The sequence below is a fragment of the Biomphalaria glabrata genome, chromosome 13 (assembly GCF_947242115.1).
Source record: "Biomphalaria glabrata chromosome 13, xgBioGlab47.1, whole genome shotgun sequence".
NCBI classification, from domain to species: Eukaryota; Metazoa; Mollusca; class Gastropoda; family Planorbidae; genus Biomphalaria; species Biomphalaria glabrata.
Window position 1 is genome coordinate 29,217,142 of NC_074723.1, and position 22,505 is coordinate 29,239,646.

General features: G+C 35.1%; 1 protein-coding gene across 1 annotated transcript; it reads right to left on the reverse strand.

Moving 5' to 3' along the window:
- Positions 1-11,148: 11,148 nt before the first annotated feature.
- Positions 11,149-16,629, reverse strand: LOC106070331 (uncharacterized). Its single transcript, XM_056009070.1, has 4 exons — positions 16,497-16,629; positions 13,191-13,440; positions 12,943-13,011; positions 11,149-12,376 (listed from the first exon to the last, which is right to left on the reverse strand). The coding sequence occupies exons 1-4, from the start codon at positions 16,514-16,516 to the stop codon at positions 12,257-12,259; spliced, it is 459 nt and encodes a 152-aa protein (XP_055865045.1). The 5' UTR covers positions 16,517-16,629; the 3' UTR covers positions 11,149-12,256.
- Between the last annotated feature and the right edge of the window lie 5,876 nt (positions 16,630-22,505).

A 22,505-nucleotide genomic window follows, 5' to 3' on the forward strand; every position in this document is an offset into this window, starting at 1 on the left:
TTTTTTTTATATTTCACCCTCCCTCTATATTTTTCTTTCATATTACACCCTCCCTCTCTATTTTTTTTTCATATAACATCCTCCCTCTCTATATTTTTTTCATATTACACCCTCCCTCCATATTTTTTTTGTTTTTTTTTTGTTTTATTTTTTTCATATTACACCCTCCCTCCATGTTTTTTTTTTTTTGTTTTGTTTTTTTCATATTACACCCTCCCTCCATGTTTTGTGTTTTTTTTTTGTTTTGTTTTTTTCATATTACACCCTCCCTCCATGTTTTGTGTTTTTTTTTGTTTTGTTTTTTTCATATTACACCCTCCCTCCATGTTTTGTGTGTTTTTTTGTTTTTTTTTCATATTACACCCTCCCTCTCTATTTTTTTTTCATATTACACCCTCCCTCTCTATTTTTTTTCCTATTACACCCTCCCTCTCTATTTTTTTTTTAAATTACACCCTCCCTCTCTATTTTTTTTCATATTACACCCTCCCTCTCTAATTTTTTTTCATATTACACCCTCCATCTCTATTTTTTTTCCTATTACACCCTCCCTCAATATTTTTTTTTCATATTACACCCTCCCTCTATAGCCTATTTTTTTTTCATATTACACCCTCCCTCTCTATTTTTTTTTCATATAACACCCTCCCTCTCTATATTTTTTTCATATTACACCCTCCCTCTATATTTTTTTTTTCATATTACACCCTCCCTCCATATTTTTTGTGTTTTTTTTTTGTTTTGTTTTTTTCATATTACACCCTCCCTCCATGTTTTGTGTTTTTTTTTGTTTTTTTTTTTCATATTACACCCTCCCTCTCTATTTTTTTTTCATATTACACCCTCCCTCTCTATTTTTTTTTCCTACTACACCCTCCCTCAATATTTTTTTTTCATATTACACCCTCCCTCTCTATTTTTTTTTCATATTACACCCTCCCTCTCTATTTTTTTTCATATTACACCCTCCCTCTCTATTTTTTTTTCATATTACACCCTCCCTCTCTATTTTTTTTCATATTACACCCTCCCTCTCTATTTTTTTTTCATATTACACCCTCCCTCTCTATTTTTTTTTCATATTACACCCTCCCTCTCTATTTTTTTTTCATATTACACCCTCCCTCTCTATTTTTTTTTCATATTACACCCTCCCTCTCCATTTTTTTTTCATATTACACCCTCCCTCTCTATTTTTTTTCATATTACACCCTCCCTCTATATTTTTTTTTCATATTACACCCTCCCTCTATATTTTTCTTTCATATTACACCCTCCCTCTATATTTTTCTTTCATATAACACCCTCCCTCTATATATTTTTTTCATATTACACCCTCCCTCTATATTTTTTTTTTCATATTACACCCTCCCTCCATATTTTTTGTGTTTTTTTTTGTTTTGTTTTTTTCATATTACACCCTCCCTCCATGTTTTGTGTTTTTTTTTGTTTTTTTTTTCATATTACACCCTCCCTCTCTATTTTTTTTTCATATTACACCCTCCCTCAATATTTTTTTTTCATATTACACCCTCCCTCTCTATTTTTTTTTCATATTACACCCTCCCTCTCTATTTTTTTTTCCTACTACACCCTCCCTCAATATTTTTTTTTCATATTACACCCTCCCTCTCTATTTTTTTTTCATATTACACCCTCCCTCTCTATTTTTTTTCATATTACACTCTCCCTCTCTATTTTTTTTCATATTACACCCTCCCTCTCTATTTTTTTTCATATTACACCCTCCCTCTCTATTTTTTTTTCATATTACACCCTCCCTCTCTATTTTTTTTTCATATTACACCCTCCCTCTCTATTTTTTTTTCATATTACACCCTCCCTCTCTATTTTTTTTTCATATTACACCCTCCCTCTCCATTTTTTTTTCATATTACACCCTCCCTCTCTATTTTTTTTCATATTACACCCTCCCTCTATATTTTTTTTTCATATTACACCCTCCCTCTATATTTTTCTTTCATATTACACCCTCCCTCTATATTTTTCTTTCATATAACACCCTCCCTCTATATATTTTTTTCATATTACACCCTCCCTCTATATTTTTTTTTTCATATTACACCCTCCCTCCATATTTTTTGTGTTTTTTTTTGTTTTGTTTTTTTTCATATTACACCCTCCCTCCATGTTTTGTGTTTTTTTTTGTTTTTTTTTTCATATTACACCCTCCCTCTCTATTTTTTTTTCATATTACACCCTCCCTCTCTATTTTTTTTTTCATATTACACCCTCCCTCTATATTTTATTTACTATTACACCCTCCCTCTATATTGTTTTTTCATATTACACCCTCCCTCTATATTTTTTTTTCATATTACACCCTCCCTCCATATATTTTGTGTGGGTTTTTTTCACACCTTAAATATTTTTTTTTTTTAACCTTTGCGCGAACGTAGAAGAAAACATTATATATTTATGTGGAAGGCGGGATCGGAATTTAGTGACTGATTTTTTGCTTCGATTTTGTTTATTTTAGGTGAGATTTAAATGCTAAACTATCACTTGCCCTAGCACAACAAAGAAGATTTTGAGTTGAAAACCCTCCTATCAGGGGTTGTCGAAGTTAAATTCCCCTCTTCTATAACACAAAACAAAAAAAAAATGCAAACGACAATCCCCAAATTTCACGAGAACAGTTATGGAAGATTTTGATTTTTAAACCCCTCTCCAAAACTTACGATAAACCCCCTCTCCAATATAAAAAAGAAAATTAGACACTAAAAATTTTATGAGCGTAGCCAAAGTGGGAATTTAAAAAAACGCAAATTACGCACTCAAAATGTTCTGAGCGTTGCTAAATTGGTTTTGACTCAGTTTTGAGTTTAAACCCGCCTTCAGCGGGGTTTGAAGGTAAAAAATACCTCTTTAATATTAAAAACAAAGCAAATTATACACTCAACTTGTTATAAGTTTATTCAAAAGGTTTTGAGTTTAACCCCCCCCCCACCCGGCAAGCGGGGTTTGAAGCTTAAAAATATATCTTCGATGTAAGAAAAAAGCAAATTACGCACTCAAAATGCTTTGAGCGATGCCAAAAGGAGTGGTTTGATGCTAAAAAATACCGCTTCAATATAAAAAAAGCAAATTACACAATAAAATTATTTTAGCGTAGCCAAGACAATTATCTTATATAATACAGACGTTACTTCAAAAAAGAAGATGATTACGTCATACGCGTCATGCATTTAGGGGTTTTGAGTTTAAATCCCTCTCTTACAGATGGCTTTTTTAAAAGCTTAAAAGCCCTCCAAATGGTTTTAAGTTTAAAACCCCCCTACAGAGCGTTTTGAGGTGGAAAACCTCTATCTTCAATATTATTTTAAAGCTAACTACACTCATCAAATTCTATGAGCTTAGCTAAATGAGGTTTTGAATTTAAAAAACAACAACTCAACTCCAGAGATTTTTTAGCTTAAAACCCCCAACAGATGATTTTTACGATAAAACTTCACTTTTCGATATAAAATCTAAAGCAAACTAGTCATTTAATTCCAAGAGAGTATTCAAGAGAGGTTACACATTTCTACAAGTGGCGGATTCAATTAATAAAATGCAGAGAATTGTCATCTGCCGAAATTGTAAAAACACTAAATGTGTCTCAACAAAGTTGGCTAAGACAGATTTTAGAAGTCAGTTATAGAGATGGAGTGTAAATCAAGGAAATTCTATGCCGAACTGGGAGTCGACCCCTTATTAAGATTGTTACAGAGCGTCGCATGAGGTTTGCGGGACATGTTTTCCGACAAAATGAATTAGGCATAAGAAGAGTTGCGATGATATCCTAGTATAACTTGGCGCCACACATTTATGGAAGTCCTCAGAGCAGGTGGGAAGAGGCTTCAAACATTACCAGTGACAGATTTTTGTGGAAACAGCTTGACGGCTAATGCGCCGAACGGCGCGGGAGGGTCTAGGTCAGTAAGAATAGCACATTAAGTTTTTGAAATAAAATTTTTTAATAGCAGGAAAATGCACTGTAGATACCTCAGAATATGCATTTTGTTAGCTTTCAATATCAGAAATAGTGCTTGGCGGCGGGGCTCCGCCGGCGCGGGGGGAGCCCCTAGCGCTCCCCCAGACCCCCTTGCTGGCAATGGCGGGGAGCCTACAATTTTCCCACTAACTCCAGGAAGAACCTATTCTAGGGCACAATAAGCGTCTTCCGAAAGAATGATTGGTCAGAATGTAATAAAGATTATACACACACACACACATACATACATATAAATATATTTGTTTCACGGGGGGGGGGGGAGAAAAAAATTCCCCCCAACCCCCCCCCCCCCCGAAAAAAACCATTGCTACGCCCATGATATATATATATATATATATATATATATATATATATATATATATATATATATATATATAATTTTCTTCTTCCCTCAAAACTTTAAACCATTAGTAAGGAGTAAAGGAAAGATTACTCTTGTGTTTTGTTTTCAGTATCTAAGCTTCATATATCTCCTGTTTGGTAAACATTTAAATATCATGTGAACCAAGTTTTGTAAGTACTTCGTGTTTTTAAAAGCCAGACTGGGAGTGTAAGTCCACATCCGGCTCAGCTCAACGATTTACATCTTGGGTGTGAAAGAGGCACTGCTGGTTGGGTATGATAGATGCTTAATTTTGATTGGCTATGACAGATGCAGCAGTGCTGATTGGGTATGACAGATGCAGCACTGCTGATTGGCTATGGCATAATCAGTACTGCTGAATGGGTGAGTCAAATGCAGCACCTCTGATCGGCTATGACACATGCAGCACCGCTGATTGTGTATGGCAGATGCAGCATTTCTGATAGGGTATGGGAGATGTAGCACTGCTGAATGGGTGAGTCATATGCAGCACTAATGATTGGATGAGGCAGATGCAGCACTGCTGATGGGCTATGACACATACAGCACTGCTGATTGGGTATGGCAGATGCAGCACTGCTGAATGGGTGAGTCAGTTGCAGCACTGCTGATGGGCTATGACACATACAGCACTGCTGATTGGGTATGGCAGATGCAGCACTGCTGAATGGGTGAGTCAGTTGCAGCACTGCTGATGGGCTATGACACATACAGCACTGCTGATTGGGTATGGCAGATGTAGCACTGCTGAATGGGTGAGTCAGTTGCAGCACTGCTGATTAAGCGTAAGAGGAGAACGTAAGTAGCAAGATAGTCCTCCTTTCATGACTTCATAGCTAAAATTCAAACAGCTCTCCCTAGGACAGACATATTCTCTATATAAAATATGTCAGTCATGCACAAACTTCACGGAACATATCCGACCTTAATGCAGTACTATGCGGGTCCCAAGTTCCAACCACAATTTCCTATGAAGCCTCTGAAGCTACGCTCTTTGGAATAGAGGATTTTATCGTGCGGCATGTTACTTTTGTACAGAAATGTAAATATTAGGTATCACTATACATGGCTTTGACTGTATATGTTAGGTCTCCCTGTACTAGGCTTGAACTCTAACTTCCTATGCTAGGTCTCCCTGTACTAGGCTTGAACTCTGACAGTCTATGTTAGGTATTTATGTACTAGACTTTATATGCTGGGTATCCTTGTACTAGGCCTGAACTCTGAATTTATATGTTAGGTTTTCCTGTACTAGGCTTAAACTCTGATTGTATATGTTGAGTATCGCTGTATTAGGCTTGAACTCTGCGCCAGATGTGAGTAAACAAGTCACAACATGGTCTGCATCACTTGTTTGTTCGTCAGATTTCAGAACTCAAGATTAGTACATCCTGCCTAAACTTCCAGCAAAACGGCGTGGGAAGAAGCGGTTAAGGCTTGAACCTGGGAGTAGAACTTTGGAAATCTTTTCAACTTAATGGGTTAACACTTAGAAGACTACCTTAGAAATAACCATGTTTTTCTATAAGCTGTTGTAGAAAGTAAAGAAGCACTATATACTATACTCCCGCATGTCAAAGGCGATCATTTTTTGGCGAGCTTAAATTTGGACTGCGTAAGAAAGATTTCTTAGAAACTCTATAAATATCAACACAGGTGACATTTTGCCTCACTGGAATAGAGGAAAGTAGCTGGTAGCAGATAAGCTTTGAAACAGACGGAAAGCTCTTACGAGGGCCTCTGAACATTTAAGAAGCAAAGAAAAGTTTTGCAGAAGACGAAAAGGACGAAATATGTAGGTCGCAGGCAGGGGCGGACTGGCTATATGGGCAAACGGGCAAATGCCCGGTGGGCCGGCACAAAATGGGCCGGTCTGGTCGCAACCAAAGAAATTTTTTTAAAATGCAGACAACCTTAAAAAAAATTGACAGCAGTAAGTCACAGATACCCGAACGCGTTTTCTTGTTGTTTTTTTTTTTATATTTTTTTTATTAACCTACAATTAAAAAAAAAAATTCAACAAGAATATAAAAAAAATTTACACTATACATTGTACGTATTATCATTTGCAAAACGTTAGACAGTACTTTATGCTATGCTATGCTATGACATGCCATGTGTGTGCCGGTTTATGTGGTAATGCCCGGGCATTATTATATTTTATTTCCATGCTTAAACGTTGCAAAAACACTTGGTCTTTAATATGTTGTTCCGGTTTTTTAAAATGTAAATAGCTTATAAATAATAATAATAATAACAAGGCTTGTCTTCGAGTCCGAAGATTAGTGAGGCATACAGTATTTCCCGTGGCTGCGCAGCCCCAGCTGTGACCTACATATTTTGCCACATCTGGGGCAAGCATAACCATTGTCCACAGGTGATCGATTTAGATTTTCTCTTCGTCGTCTGCGTTTGTCCTCGGCAGCAGACTTTCTTTTGGTCTCAAATGTGTATCCCGCGGCCTTCGTGAGTGACCTCCAGCTGTCTTTTTTCCGAGACCGCATGCAGCTAGGTGCTCTCTTCTATGTCAACCAAGGAAAGGTGACTCCTAAGCTGGTCTTTGAAGCGTGTCCGTGGGGCGCCTCTGTAACGTCGACCACCCTTTAGCTCACCGAAAAATAAACTGCCTTAAAGTTGTTCCGGATATTGTTTTATAAAAAAATAAATTATATCAAATGATTGGTGGAAACATCGCTTAATGGATTAGTATTACACTTCTATTCTTTGACAATAAGTCATTATAGTTTATTTATCGATATCAAGTGTTCCGTATTTTTAGATTAAAACTAATTTTTGTCAAATGATTTAATTTTTCAAAAAAAGGTTTTTCAGGATTTTAAAATAAGAAAGTAATTTACTAGAAATGATTATTAAAAATAACTTATTAGACTTATTTTACAGTTATTTTTCTTGCCGAAACATAACAAAAGTTGTTTAATCGGTAAAGAGAGTTCCGGATTTTGTTTTGAAAAAGAAATCGACCAAATTACTTTAATTTTCTTACAAAAATGTTCCGAATTTTATCTGAAAAATGTACTAACGCCAAATAACTGTTTGAACTCACTCTTCTAATAAATAGAACAAATAATCTTCCCATATACGAAAATTAGTTGTTCCGCATATTTTATAAAAAAATATTTTAACTCTATTTATGTAAAATCGCACTTCTCTCTTACACTACATTTAATTTCCTACCTAAAACGTTAGAAAATCTAATTATCGATAATATTGTGTTCCGATTTTAAAGGAAAACTACTTTCTAATACCAAAGCATGGTTTGAAAATCTCTCCAATAGGCTATGGTACATCTAATTTTCATAAGAGACCATCCCACAAATTTAATTAACGGTATTTGATTAATCTGGAATTCTTATTTTCTCTCACTATAAATATATAAACATCCGGAACAATCTATCTTAAAAACTTAAAACTATTGCGATATTTCGGAAGGGAAATAAAATTTTAATCAGATTTTCAATAGCTTTTAGTCTTTTTTTTTTTTTGATATTAATATAACGGACAGACAGATTGACAGACAAAACAAAAAAGATGCGTCTTTAATCCTTATTTAATGTATGTAATATATATATATATATATATATATATATATATATATATATATATATATATATATATATATATATATATATTATACATATATACATATTTAGTCTAACCAGCTCATTTTTTTTCCTTTGACGTAATAAGTAGTTGATTATTTAAATGAAAAGCTAAAAGAACTCACTCAGTGCACCGATGTCTATGAATCCTCGACAAGCTGTTCGTTTTATGAGACATTTTAGTCTAACTAGGCAGTGTGACGTAGCAGATTTTAGGGAAATGAAATGCTAAAACAACTCGGTATAGTAATATTTATTACACCTCGTACTCTGACTCTTAATTTATAAAGACATAATAGCTAGATTTAGATCTAATCTAGATTTTTTGACACTAGATATATTTTTTTCCACTAGAGCTAGATTTTTTCCACTAGATCTAGATTTTTTTTTACACTAAGCTAGATTTTTAAAACTAGATTTAGATTTAAATTATCTTATCTTATATAATACAGACGTTACTTCAAAAAAGAAGATGATTACGTCCTACGCGTCATGCATTTAGTCATGCATATTAACCAATGACTTAAATTCTGCCAAGTCACTGGTTTTCCTGGCTAGCTCAGGCAATCCATTCCATGCTCTAATAGCACTAGGGAAGAAGGAGTATTTGTACAAATTTGTCCTAGCATATGGGACGAGGAATGTGCCTTTATCTTTGTGTCTTTCAGAGTATTTTATTAAATTTTGTTTTTGTATTTGGAGATTATGGTTTAGTGTTTTATGTATTATTGCTACTTTACTTTTGAGCCTTCTGTCCTGAAGGCTTTCTAAATTTAGTGATTTTACTAAAGGTGTTACTCTAGTCAAATGTGAATATTCGTTTGTTATGAATCGTACTGCTCTATTTTGTGTCTGTTCTAGTTTCTTAATGTTTTCTTGAGTTGAGGGGTCCCAAACAGAGGATGCATATTCTATTATTGGCCTAACCAAGGTTAAATAACATTTTAGTTTTATGGTCTTATTTGATTTATAGAAATTTCTTTTAATAAATCCTAATGCTTTGTTTGATTTTTTTGTAGTTTCATCAATATGTGGATTCCATGACAGTTTTTCATTTATTATAACACCTAGGTATTTTGCGTTTTTAGTCTGTGTTACTGGTTTGCCATGAATAAGATAAGTGGAATTAATTTGTTTTAGTTTTTTTGTTACTCTTAACAACTGACATTTTTCTGGGTGGAAAGACATGCTCCAATTTGATTCCCATTTCTGTAATTCATCTAATTCTCTTTGTAAAATATCTATGTCTTGTGTTGTTTTTATTGTTCTATATATTATGCAATCGTCTGCAAATAATCTGACTTTTGTTCCTGAAGTAATGCAATTTGGTAAATCATTTATGTAAATTAAATTCTAATTAAAATCATTGTAGATTCTAGATCTATATTTTTTTGGTCTAGTTTAGAATGTTTGTTGTCTTACATGTTTAGGATGTTTTTCCAGAGTTGAAGTCCAAACCTCACACAGTATGACAGGGGATGGGAGCGGGCAGGGTTTGAACCTTGGACCATCGATAAATCCAAACGACAGTCCAGCGCGCAAACCACACGACCAGGCAGCCATGATTTCGACTAGATCAAGATCTATAATTTTAATTTCTAGACTTAAAGTGTAGATTTTTTTTTTCAAATGTCTAGATCAATATTGCAATGTTATAAAATACTAAAACTAATATAGGCCTACTTTTTAAAATTTAATATTGCATTCAGTCTATTTATAGATTATTCAGTTTTTTTTTTACATAAATCTTATCTAAATTACATCTACATTGTCCCATATTTGTATTTTAGATCTAGATCTAGATATTGAGAGAGTTAAATCAGAAGTTTAATTTACGTAGATTTACATCCTCATTCTAGTTCCATTTAAATAAAAATGCTCAATACCAAAAGATTATCTAAAATCGCTTTTCTGACATATTGTACATATCCGGTAGTTGTCATGCCGTAATGTGTAATATATCTCTTTATCAATAATAGGCTATTAGTTTGTAGCCAGCTTCTTATAAGTTTAAGAGCAATGCCTGGTCGTTCGGGTAGCGCGCAGGACTGATTATCTCGACGGTCCCAGTTTCATACCCTGCTCGATGCCATCCTCCTTCGTCCAGCGGGAGATTTGGATAAGGAAGTAAATTATCTTTAACTTTGAAGGAACATCCAAAGCATGTAAAACATTTTACAGAAAAAACAACATTTTTTACAAAGCCAAATAAATCTTTGAAAAATTATTATTTTTGACAATCAAAACAAAATCACGTTTTGAATATTCCTTGCGAATAGGCGGATCCGATAGGGATCCGACTCCGACGGGGGCCGCCTATAACACAAACTCTCTTAGTAATCTTGTTTATCTCAATCTTGAAACTTTTGTATCTTGGACTTTCAAAAGAAACACTTTCTGTTGTCAATCTGGGTCTTTACATCAGCCGGTAGCTAAGCATTCTTGTTTAAAATAGAGGCTTCCTCTACATTTCTAAATATGTGATTAAAAAATAAATAATTTGATGGAAAATTCTATGCTCTACTATTGGATATAAATATATATATTTCTGTGTATAATTTTCAGACTTAACTTTGGCATTTATATCTAGTGATCATTGAAGACTATTTTCTTCTTGCTTACACATTGTCACTATCAGCAACTGTAACTAGCAGTTATTATCATCAACACTGCTCTAATTATCTGCTTTACAGCACTAACTACTATAACTAGATGCTATACAGCATAATCACTTTTTGAAATAGTTGTCTTGGAACTTTTAGATCGATTAGGGAGCACAACACAAGAACAAGTAATAGAAAAAAGAATAACTATTTAAAACCAAAGTTTATCTAATAAGAAATAATCGCTAATTACTGACATTTATCTGAATCTAGCTCTCCCTTGCTATTATTTAAGATAAAATTGATTAATTAGCAATAAACGATTAGCTAACTGGTTAATTTTTGGATAGATTTGTGTATTGTTATCGACTATGAATAATTATGCTAAATTTGAACTGGATCCGAGAATGGAAAGTGGGAGAGAAAATGTGTCAAAATGTAATAAGGGGAATAAATCCATATACATTTACCCACATCTCTCATTAAGTAGCATCTATTTCCCTTATTTCGAAATCATGCAAAATAATATTAATCACCAACAAATAAATAACTAATTGTTTTTATTTTTGTTTATCGAATAGGTTCAATAAATAATTGTGCAAAGTATTAACTTGATCCGAGAATGGGGAATGGGAGAAAAAAACAACATATTTAAACCTTTACCATATAGACAGACAAAGTTGATATAACCTTTGTAATAAAAAATATTCTCCACGTGTGAAGTTGTTAATCTATTCAAACTTTTAAAAGGAACTAGAGTCAATAGCACTGTATAGATCAATTCTGTATAGTGTCTAAATAGTCGATTGGAAAGGTATTCTCACAGTACTAAGTTTACTCCGGTCCCTCTAAAGGTCTAACTTGCAATACCGCACCTCAATTACAGTAAACACGTAATTTTCAGTGTCTAATACACAAGCGTCTAACTACAGTGTCTAATACACAAGCTTCTAACTACAGTGTCTAATACACAAGCTTCTAACTACAGTGTCTAATACACAAGCATCTAACTACAGTATCTAATACACAAGCATCTAACTACAGTATCTAATACACAAGCATCTAACTACAGTGTCTAATACACAAGCATCTAACTACAGTGTCTAATACACAAGCTTCTAAGTACAGTGTCTAATACACAAGCATCTAACTACAGTGTCTAATACACAAGCTTCTAAGTACAGTGTCTAATACACAAGCTTCTAACTACAGTATCTAATACACAAGCATCTAACTACAGTGTCTAATACACAAGCATCTAACTAGTTCATCATGACAAAGCTTATTCTTAGAACACATCTTTTCCAGTGGTCCTCAAAGTTGTGAGCCTCCCTTACTTTCAAGGTGCAGAAATGTTTCGTGTGAATCAATAATTGTCTGAAACATACTTTATCTAAAAATGTCGCTATAATACTTCATCATTTATTTCATTTAATAAAACAAAAATGCATTAGGTCAAGGTTACAATTTAGTCAATATTAAATACGAGACTTCTACTTTTGGCCCCACAAAAAAATATTTTAAAAAATGGGGATATAAAACAAAGAAAGTAAAAAATAGAGAGAAGAAAGCAGGAAACTTAGGAGTGCAACAACCGCATCTTCTGTGTGGCTTTTCAGTTTCCTAGAAGCTTGGCTAAACTTGTTTAACTTTACATGCAGCAGCAGAAGCTCTTTTTTGGCTTCATATTCTTCTTCTGTATTAATTGTTCCCTTTCCTTAGTGCATAAATAGCAGTGCTTACTACACACAAACTGGATCTTTGGCTGGACCTAATGTCAAAAAAGAGAAATACAACTATTCTTACACTCCTGCAAAGTTTTGCTTTTTTTTTTATTACATAATATATATATAAATAAATAAATAAATAAATAAATAAATAAATAAATATATATATATATATATATATATATATATATATATATATATATATATATATATATATATATATATATATATATATATAAACAAGGCCTGCTTTCCCAAAAACTAAACAACCTACAGAAGATACACACTAAAACTAGGTAGAATTATGGCCAGACATAATATGTACTCAGTGATATCTAATATGAAGTAGAGAAAACACCTGAAGATTATCCTGGCCTCTGTATTGCTTAAAACAAAATGTAAGGGCTGTTCTCATACCTTGTTTTTTTGTGTGCTAACATTGTCAATGGAACCATTAAAAGATGGGGAAAGTCAGAAGCAAAAACAAATGGGAGTGCCATCAGACATCCATGTCGACCAGGAAAATGTTTAAGCCAAACACAACCAGCTAAATGTTTAGGCCAAACTAGTGTTGACAGGAGAGTGAAAAAAATGACAAGTGTAGACTTACTACTATTGGCTGCTCTAATTCTGTGCCTGTTGAAGTGGAAGCATCCACGTGGTCTTTTGTCTCATCTATCTGAAATTTAGAAACATCAATTCAGTAACAAGGTTACAAAGACAGTTTGTGTGGAAAAACAAACTCATATTTGGCTTGCAAAAAAAAAAAAACAAAAAAAAAAAAAACAGACTTTGTTTTGAAAAGTGACCAAAATTGAGTGTGCAAACTATACATGATTAGTAATAATTTTTTCTTACCTGGACACCAAATGATGGAGATCTGTCTCTATGACAGTTCCATTGGTCAACTCGGTCTCTGTTCCTGTGTATTAGTGGAAGAGAGGAGATTGGTCTGCTTCTGACTGTAAGTGGCGACTTATTACATTCCAAGACTTTTTCACTTGTAAGCCATTTGTAAAATGGGGAGTTTGTATCCTTCTCACCCTTCTGCCAATTATAATGGGTACCATTGCAGTTGTGATCAAGATAGACCCATTTGCCGAATTTTCTGGAATTATAAATGAACTAATTTTATAGTTTACAATAGTATTATCAAAATAATTAAAATTATTGCTTCATCTTCATTATCTGCCCCTTGCCCTTGACTTTCGCGCGGTGAAAGTTTGACTAACGGAAACCTTCCAGCTAAGGCTATTAATAGTACATCTTCATATTCATACTAGAGATGGGAATCGAACCCAACTTTTAAAGTTCGGGTTCGGTTCGGTTCGGTCAGATTTAAGTTCGAGTTCGGTTCGGTTCGATGACGAGTATAGTTCGGGTTCGGTTCGGTTCGGTCAGGTCTAAAGTTCGGGTTCGGCTCGGTTCGATGTTATGAAATTATGTAATAGCAAAATTAAGTTATAAGGTTTAATTATTAGTTAAAACTTTTTTATTTGAATTTTTACATAAAACAAATACTTTGCAACATATAATAGGCCTTTGGGCAATACTTTTGCCAAAATAATGTTGCCTACAAACATTTAAAGCGTTGTAAAAATGTCTTAATGGAGATAGAAATGAAGATGCGGCAGGTTTTCGCTCAAGTCGGCAAGTGGTTTAATTCAGGGCGTGACTCAGCGCTAAGTGAATTTTTTTAAAAGGCTAATATCGATGTGCTTTCTTTCAGAACGCACTATTCATCATAATAAAAAAAATTCGAGGGCCATATTAAATCTAATAATAAAGAGGCAGACCTGGCCAACAGAATTATGCAAGGGACATTCTAGGTAGGCCTACATATTGCGCACGTACTTCTATAATGGGCGTGATCTTTTTAAAGAAATATTCTTTGTGTAAAGACGTCTCTATCGAGGATTTTTTTTTCATACATAAGTCGTCACTATATACGGAAGAAATTCGACTATTTTGAGACCAAAAAAATGCAGAAGAATCACACTAGCGGAGATGTTTTAAAATGTTTTCTTCAAAACGTTTTGACCCATTTTGTGCATACGCGCCTCGCAAAAAGCAGTCTTCAGTTGACAAGGTCTTATTAGAAGATAAAATGACATCTCCACTTAATATATTTTAATTTTTAAACATGTAATTATACTAATATTCAGATAAGTTACACTAAAAATAAAACTTTTTTTTTCGATGCCCCCTCTCTTTGTTAGTTGGTCGTTGGTTTGTCGCTTACAAACAGCTAGTGCAATTGAACCAATATAGGCGTTTTATATTTTTACCGGTAAGGATAGTATAGATGGACTTCTTATGGTCCGACAGTTACGCTGGGCAGGGCACGTATCCCGTATGGGAGACTAACGTATGCTAAAGGCAGTCTTTTTTTTTTGTGAGCTAAAAGGTGGTCGACGTTACAGAGGCTCCCCACGGAAACGCTTCAAAGACCAGCTTAGGCGTCAACTTTGCTTAGCTGACATAGAAGAGAGCAGCTGGTTGCATTCGGCCTTAAAACGAATCAGTTGGAGTTCACTCCCGAAGGCCGCGGTATACACATTTGAGACCAAAAGAAAATCCGCTGCCGTGGACAAACGAAGACGCGAAAAGAAAAACTAAATCGACCACCTGCGAACAGTGGTTATGCTTGCCCTGGATGTGGCAAATATGTAGGTCACAGCTGGGCCTGCTCAGCCATGGGAAAAACTGCATTCCTCACTAATCTTCGGACTCGAAGACAAGCCTTATAATAATATATAAACTTAATAAACTTTAAAATAAAGTTCTTATGTGAACAACTCAATATAGCCTAACTGTTATTACAATATTCACATATTTAACTTGAGATAGAGATGTAATATTAATGAAATATACTGATTTTTAAACAAAATCTAGGTCACCACAAAACAACGTCTTTACTCTTTCATGTCTCAAGATTGTCTGCCCTTTCACATTTGCATTACGCTAATTTCATCATCCTTAATACATAAACACCAATCAATCGCTTAACCTCTTCTTAACGCCACCTGAAAAAACACACACACACTTTATGACACCCCTTTTTGTCAAGAAGTTGCGTCTCCCCATCCCCCAATTCAAGGTACTAACCATCCCCACCCACGGAAGAGGACCCAAAGTTTGAGAAACGCTGCATTAAAAATACTGATGATCAATAATGCAAAACAGAATAATAGTATAAATATTCAGGGGCGTAGATAGGAATTTTTCATCATTTGGTGGCCCGGGGTGGGCTGGACCTCTTTGGGGGCCCCTGCATTTTTGCGTAATATTGAATATTTATTGTTAAAAAAACAATAATTTGGGGCCCCCCTCAAGTGGGGGCCCGGGGGGATTTTACATTTTTCACCCTCCTCCCCCACCCTTGCTACGCCACTGATAATATTCCAATATAGAATAGGCCTACTTCACAATTTTGTAAAAATAAATCACTTAATAGAAGATAATTAAATTTTATTTTAAACTAGAACACAAATGAACTTATTTATATCTACACTCTCTAATCGGCAAAAAAATATTCTACTCTCAACTAATAGCCATCTCAAATAAAAGTGACAATATATTAATGTCAACTTTCTACTTACTAGCAACTTGAATTTAGATCTAGATCTAATTAGAGGGCGCCTATTCGACTCAAAACCAATATTGCCAACAGCCCGCGAAAATTCAAGGTTAGGGGAGAGTCGGCACGTACGGAAAAACCCATGGGAATCAAAGCGCGCCGCTTTTTTTTTTCAAACTACCACCACCACCCCCTCCCAAGTTTTCAAAGTATAATGGAATCATTAGAATTTAAATAAAATATTTAAGTAATTTTGTTTTAAACCCAAAATATTAAAAAGGGAAGTAAAAATTGCAAAATTAGTTCGGTGAAGAAAAGGAGGGTTCGTTCGGTTCGGTTCGTACCAAGCAGTTTCAAAGTTCGGGTTCGGTTCGGTTCGGTCATAAGTGAGGTTCGAGTTCGGTTCGGGTTCGGTTCGTTTCCCATCTCTAATTCATACATAGTAGATCTAGTACATGTGTCTGACTATAGCCTCTAGACTGGCCTAGACCTAATGTTATCGTAAAGCCTTTATATATGAATCTATTTTTTTTTTTTGTGCTTTATAGATCCATTATAAAGTAAACAATTATTGTTATACTTACGTTGCCTCTACTGAGTCCATTCTCAAAGTTTAAATAAATCTAAAACCTAAAAGAATCTGTTTCGCTTTCGTTAAGTAGTTCTTCCCTTGGATCAGTTGAAAAGGAAGTTATAGATCTAGATCTAGAGTCTACTAAAAATTCGGATCAAATAAACAAGGAGATAAGGAAAAGCTAATTTATTTAGATATCTAGAGTTAGATCTATATAAAATATATAGTTCTAGACTTCTAGATCTAGTCTAGATCGAAATATTAAAATCATAGTTCTTTCGCAGCCTAGATTTAGTCATAGCTCAAGAAAATGAGATTGCATTTTGTTATTATAACTTGCTTTTACATGTGCTTAGAGGTTGTAACGGAGGATCTGTAGCTATAATACATTTAACATTAGGCAGGGGCGGCCTTAGCAGTGCACGGGGCCCTGGGAGAGCGTAATTTGCGGGGCCCTTTGCCTCAAGGGTAGTGTAGACTATATATACCATAGAACATTACTCTAACCGGCTAATTAGTCTCTAACGCTGTAACAATAACAATAAAGTATCTCCGCCTCTAAGCCGTGGCCCTTATTTTTGCTACAAAACATAGAACATTACGTAACTACATTACGTAAGTATATTATATATTAGGCTACTAGTCGACCGGCGGCGTAGCATACGCCGCTATTTTGTATGGCCGGTCTTAGGCCACTGCAAGCTATGCGACCGCAGTGGGCCCCCACTTTCAAAGGATCCACACTTTTATAGTAGAGATGGGAAACGAACCGAACCCGAACCGAACACACCGAACTCGAACCTCACTTATGACCGAACCGAACCGAACCCGAACTTTGAAACTGCTCGGTACGAACCGAACCGAACGAACCCTCCTTATCTTAACCGAACTAATTTTGCAAATTTCTACATCCTTTTTTTTTTTAGTTTAATAATAGGCCTAATAATAATAAAATACTTAAATATTTTATTTTAATTCTAATGATTCCATTATCCAAACATGGGATAGATAAAGGGGGTGGGGGTATTTTGGAAACTAAAGAAAAATAAAAGCGCGCGCGAGGTATGCCCATGGGTTTTTCCATACGTGCCGACTCTCCCTGCCCCTGAATTTTCACGGGCTGTTTGCAATATTTCTTTTGAACCGATTAGCCCGCCCTCTCAGTAGATCTAATAAGTAGTAAGTCAATCTTAAAATATTGTCACTTCTATTGAAATGGCTGTTAGTTGAGAGTAGAATATTTTTGGACGACTATAGAGTGTAGATATAAATCTTCAATAAGTTCATATGTATTCTAGTTTAAAATACATTTAATTATCTTCTTTTCATAGTAACATCAGTTTAAAACGGATTCTCTTTTATAAATATTTAATATTAGAACTATTTAAAAAACTTAATATTTAATTACTAAATAACGGTATTTACATTTCTTTTTAGTGTTGTATGTTTAAAAAATGTGAAGTATTCCGTATAGGAATATTATTACTATTATTCTGGTTTGCATTATTGATCATCAGTATTTTTAATGCACGGGTGTGGGGATGGCGAGTACCTCGAATTGGGAGGGGTGGAAGCAACTTCCTGACAAATAGGGAGTGCTATAGAGTGTGTGTGTGTGTGTTTCCTGGCGATTGATTGGTGTATGCATGTATGATGAGGATGATGAAATTAGAGTAATGAAAATGTGAAACGGCAGACAATGTTGAGAAATGAAAGTGTAAAGACGTTGTTTTGTGGTGAGCTAGATTTCGTTTAAATATCAGTATATTTCATTAATATTACATCTATATCTCAAGTTAAATATGTGAATATTGTAATAACAGTTAAGCTATATTGAGCTGCTCGCATAAGAAATTTCTTTTAAAGTTTAAGTAAAAATATAAAACGTCTTTATTGGTTCAATAAACTTCAATTATACTAGCTGTTGGTAACCGACAAACCAACTAACAAATAAAGGGGGCGTCGAAATAAATGTTTTCTTTTCAGTGTAACTTATCTGAATATTAGTAAAATTATATGTTTAAAAATTAAAATATATTAAGTAGGAATATCTTCTAATAAGACCTTGTTAAATGTAGACTGCTTTTGCGAGGCGCGTATGCAACAATGTTGGTCAAAACGTTTTGAAGAACACATTTTAAAACATCTCCGCTAGTGTGATTCTTCTGGATTTTTTGTCTCATAATAGTCGAATTTCTTCCGTTTAGTGCTATTCATTATAATGACGACTTATGTAGGAAAAAAAAGTTTGCGACAGAGACGTCTTAACACGAAGAATATTTCTGAAAAAGATCACGCTTATTACAGAAGTACGTGTGCAATATGTAGGCCTACCTAGAATGTCCCTCACATAATACTATTGGTCAGGGCTGCTTCTTTATTACTAGATTTAATATGGCCCTCGACTTTTTAAAAAAATAAAATGACTAGTGCGTTCTGTAAGAAAACATAAATATAAGCTTTTTAAAAATTCTCTCTTCTTACTATGAGATAAAGTTTAGAATACGCTTAGCGCCGCGTCCCGCCCGGAATTAAACCCCTTGCCGACTTGTAGGCTTTATGTAGGCAACATTATTTCGGGAAAAAAATACAACTGACCATAGGTCTACTATATATATGTGTGTGACACTGACTCATTAAGAAATTTTTTACAACCCTTGAAATTTATGTAGGCAACATTATTTTGGAATAGGCCTATTATATGTTGCAAAGTATTTGTTTTATGAAAAATTCAAATGAAAGTGTTTTTATCTAATAGGCTACATTTCATTAAGCCTAATAACTTAATTTCGCTATTACATAATTTCATAACATCGAACCGAGCCGAACCCGAACTTTGGACCTGACCGAACCGAACCGAACCCGAACTATACTCGTCATCGAACCGAACCGAACCCGAACTTAAATCTGACCGAACCGAACCGAACCCGAACTTTAAAAGTTGGGTTCGAATCCCATCTCTATTTTATAGGACCCGCGCTAATTCAAGGTGTATAAATTATTAAATTAAACGATCTTATAACATAAAACAGATTTTCCGCGCCCTCTTGTCGATTTACCAGGAGCTCCTGAAAATCTCCCTAAGTTGCAAGATATACGAAAAAGGTCTTAAAATATACGGAAATATATAGAAAAAAATTGTCATTTTGGGGTGTCATTCAATATGGAAAACGCCAATCCTACGAGCGATAAATACAAACGGCATTATGCATTGGCCGTAATTGTGTAATCAGGTAAAAAAAGCTTCTCGCGCCTCAAACTAATGAAGAATTACTTGAGGTCAACAATTCTCAAAGATTGATTGAAATGTTAGGTAATTCTAGCTATTGAGAGGGATCTATGTAGGAAACTGAAATATTATGATATACTATATGACTTTGCTAAACGCAAGACTCGTAAAGTAATTCTGTACGTAGTAAAAAATGAATAAAATGCATAGACGAATTTATTTTCTACTACAAACTCTTAATTTTCACTAATTATCCGTCTCTCTACCCAAACTTGGCCCCGCGAAATCCGTTTCGCATAGGGCCCCACAATGCCTAAGTCCGGCCCTGCTATTTAGTGACTGGTGAATATACATAGTAGATTACTTGTTCTCTTTCCATGACTTCTTGGTCAGAATGGTTAAGTCCGCCGCTGCTATTTAGTGTTTGTAAAATGTTTGTTTGTAAAATGTTTTACATGTTTCGGATGTTCCTTCAGAGTTGAAGATAGTTTACTTCCTAGTCCAAACCTCCCGCAGGACGAAGGGAAATGGGAACAGGCAGGGTTTGACAGTCCAGCGCGCTGCCACCCGTAGCAAGGTGTGAATACCCACGTGTTCTCCCCCCCCCCCACCTCTTGTTTTTTCGTGGGGTGACTGTCCGCAGAAATAAGAGAGTGATCTTTCCTTTTCTTCTTGCTCGTCCAAACTCTTGTAGGAATAAGAGAATTATATAATAGAAGATTGTAATTGTTCGGCATGAACAGAGGCCAATTAAAAGGAAAACACTCGTGCACTACTATTATGTACTCTGCAAATTGAAGCCAATTGGACGTTATATAAGAATGAAGTGTGCTATAAGAGCCACTGGCGGATCTGGGAAAGGGGGGACGGACGGTAGGGGCTATCGCCACGTTTTTCTAACACGTTGATACGGGGTTTCCCACGGCCGCACGATGTCTATGCGAAGTAGTCTATTGGGAAAAAAAACAACAACTTAATACGTCATCGCCAAACTTTCTGGAAGCTTATTGGCCGAAATAACTGTACAAGCACATCAGCTGGTTCAATACAGGCGCGAGCAAGCTACTCTGCCTCATCGTGGCGCTCGTGTGGAAACGGCCATTAGAGGAAGTGGTTAGGCTAAATTGGTAGCAACACAAGACTCCCTTGGGGATGCCCACGGGTTAGCGACAGCTTACCCATTGCATGGAGCGGTGTTGAAAGTGAGAAAATCCATGCGCCGTTCCTCAAGTGACCGTTACATTAATGGCGAGTTCCCCACGGTTAGCTTGGTACAACAAAGGAAAATGGCGGAGGTTCACGGTGTACTCGGTCTTTGGCCATGTCTAGCTCGGGGACCAGATGCATCGGAAATAGCAATGCTCTCCATGAACATTTTTTTTAACATCAATTGCCAAATTACTGAGTCGCAAATTTTTTCGTTAATCGCAATTATTTCGATCTGAAGATTCAATAGTTGGGATGGTGACACACATTCCAGCTTACTTACCACATTGCTCATATTGGATGTTTTCTTGAATTATTGCGTACAAGGAAGAATACATTTCCATTTGTAGCTCTTTTTTTGTGTGTTTCTACAGAATCTTCACCTTTTTTGCCTGTCATCTTTTTTCTTGAGGCCAAAACGTCATTGAGGTCTGCTAATCTCCAGATCTGTGCAAATGCTTTCAGCAGAGGTAACAATGGCTTCAGCGATGTCGTCCCGACTATTAGTTAAGAATGTGTGAGCTTGCGCTCCCAGAGCTATATTTTTATATATTTTATTTTTATAGGCTAGTGCCAAACTTATTATTTGTACTTCCGCTTTTTGTGTATAAAAAGTGATGCCACGCTGTTTTAAAACAGTTCAGTGTACAGTTGACCAGTGGTCAGTACCATATCTGTCTGTGTGACAGATGAAGATCGTTGTGGTCTGTCGTCTAATTATATTTTTATTCCTGTACCTGGGACGGCCTGTAAGTGTAGAAATATTTTATATTTTTTACTAGATCTATACTATGTGTAAGATAGTTATTTTATTTTCTACTTGGACTATTTGTCATAATAGTTGGCAACATGCTGTACGGAAGATGGCGGCGTCCATCAGTCCTAATAGAATATAGATCTAATATAGTTTTGCATTTATGTATTGCAGGCTATTGTTACTGCTTTTAACTGCTGTGTTACTGCTTTTAACTGCTGCTGTTGAATATTACTGCTAATAACTGCTGTTGTTAGATTTATTCTAATTCTAGGGAATCTAGAATCTAGTGTTATTTTGTTTCTTTATTATCGCCTTAGTAAACTTAGTTATATTTATAGTCTGTTTCTCAGTTCTGTTCTTAGTGAATAGTAAGGTACTGAGCCTAAGGATAAGATATTCTTGTTTTAGTGTTAGTATTATGAGTGTAATAGTAGGATATGGTAGATCTAGACTAATTTATTGTAGTGTGTTTGTGTAGATCTAGGTCTAGTGTAGTAGTTGTGATTTTGTTTGATAGTTGGTTTGATCAGTTTGTGTAGTTAGTTTGGTTAGTTTGTTAGAGTTTGTAGTGGTGTAGATTTAGAGGGTAGTTTATAGTGGTTAGTGTATATATTATATTTTATTATTATTTGATTCCATGTAAATAAAGTTTCATTTTGTTTATTTATACTAAACTAAAGTTTGTTATCTTGTTTCCATTTAGTTTAGTATGTCTGGTTACTTAGGTGACTCTAGCCCCTTGGTCGTAGACTGAGGTGTCACAGATGAGCCCACCCAGTAGCGCAAACATCTGCCTACTGTTGGTAATAATTTAATGTTGAGCAGAA

Excerpts from the sequence above, each read along its gene's own strand:
- LOC106070331 (XM_056009070.1), bottom strand. The coding sequence starts at position 16,516 with ATGGACTCAGTAGAGGCAAC. Across the intron at positions 13,441-16,496 it reads ATGGACTCAGTAGAGGCAAC|AAAATTCGGCAAATGGGTCT; the intron begins GTAAGTATAACA and ends TTATAATTCCAG. Across the intron at positions 13,012-13,190 it reads CTCCATCATTTGGTGTCCAG|ATAGATGAGACAAAAGACCA; the intron begins GTAAGAAAAAAT and ends TCTAAATTTCAG.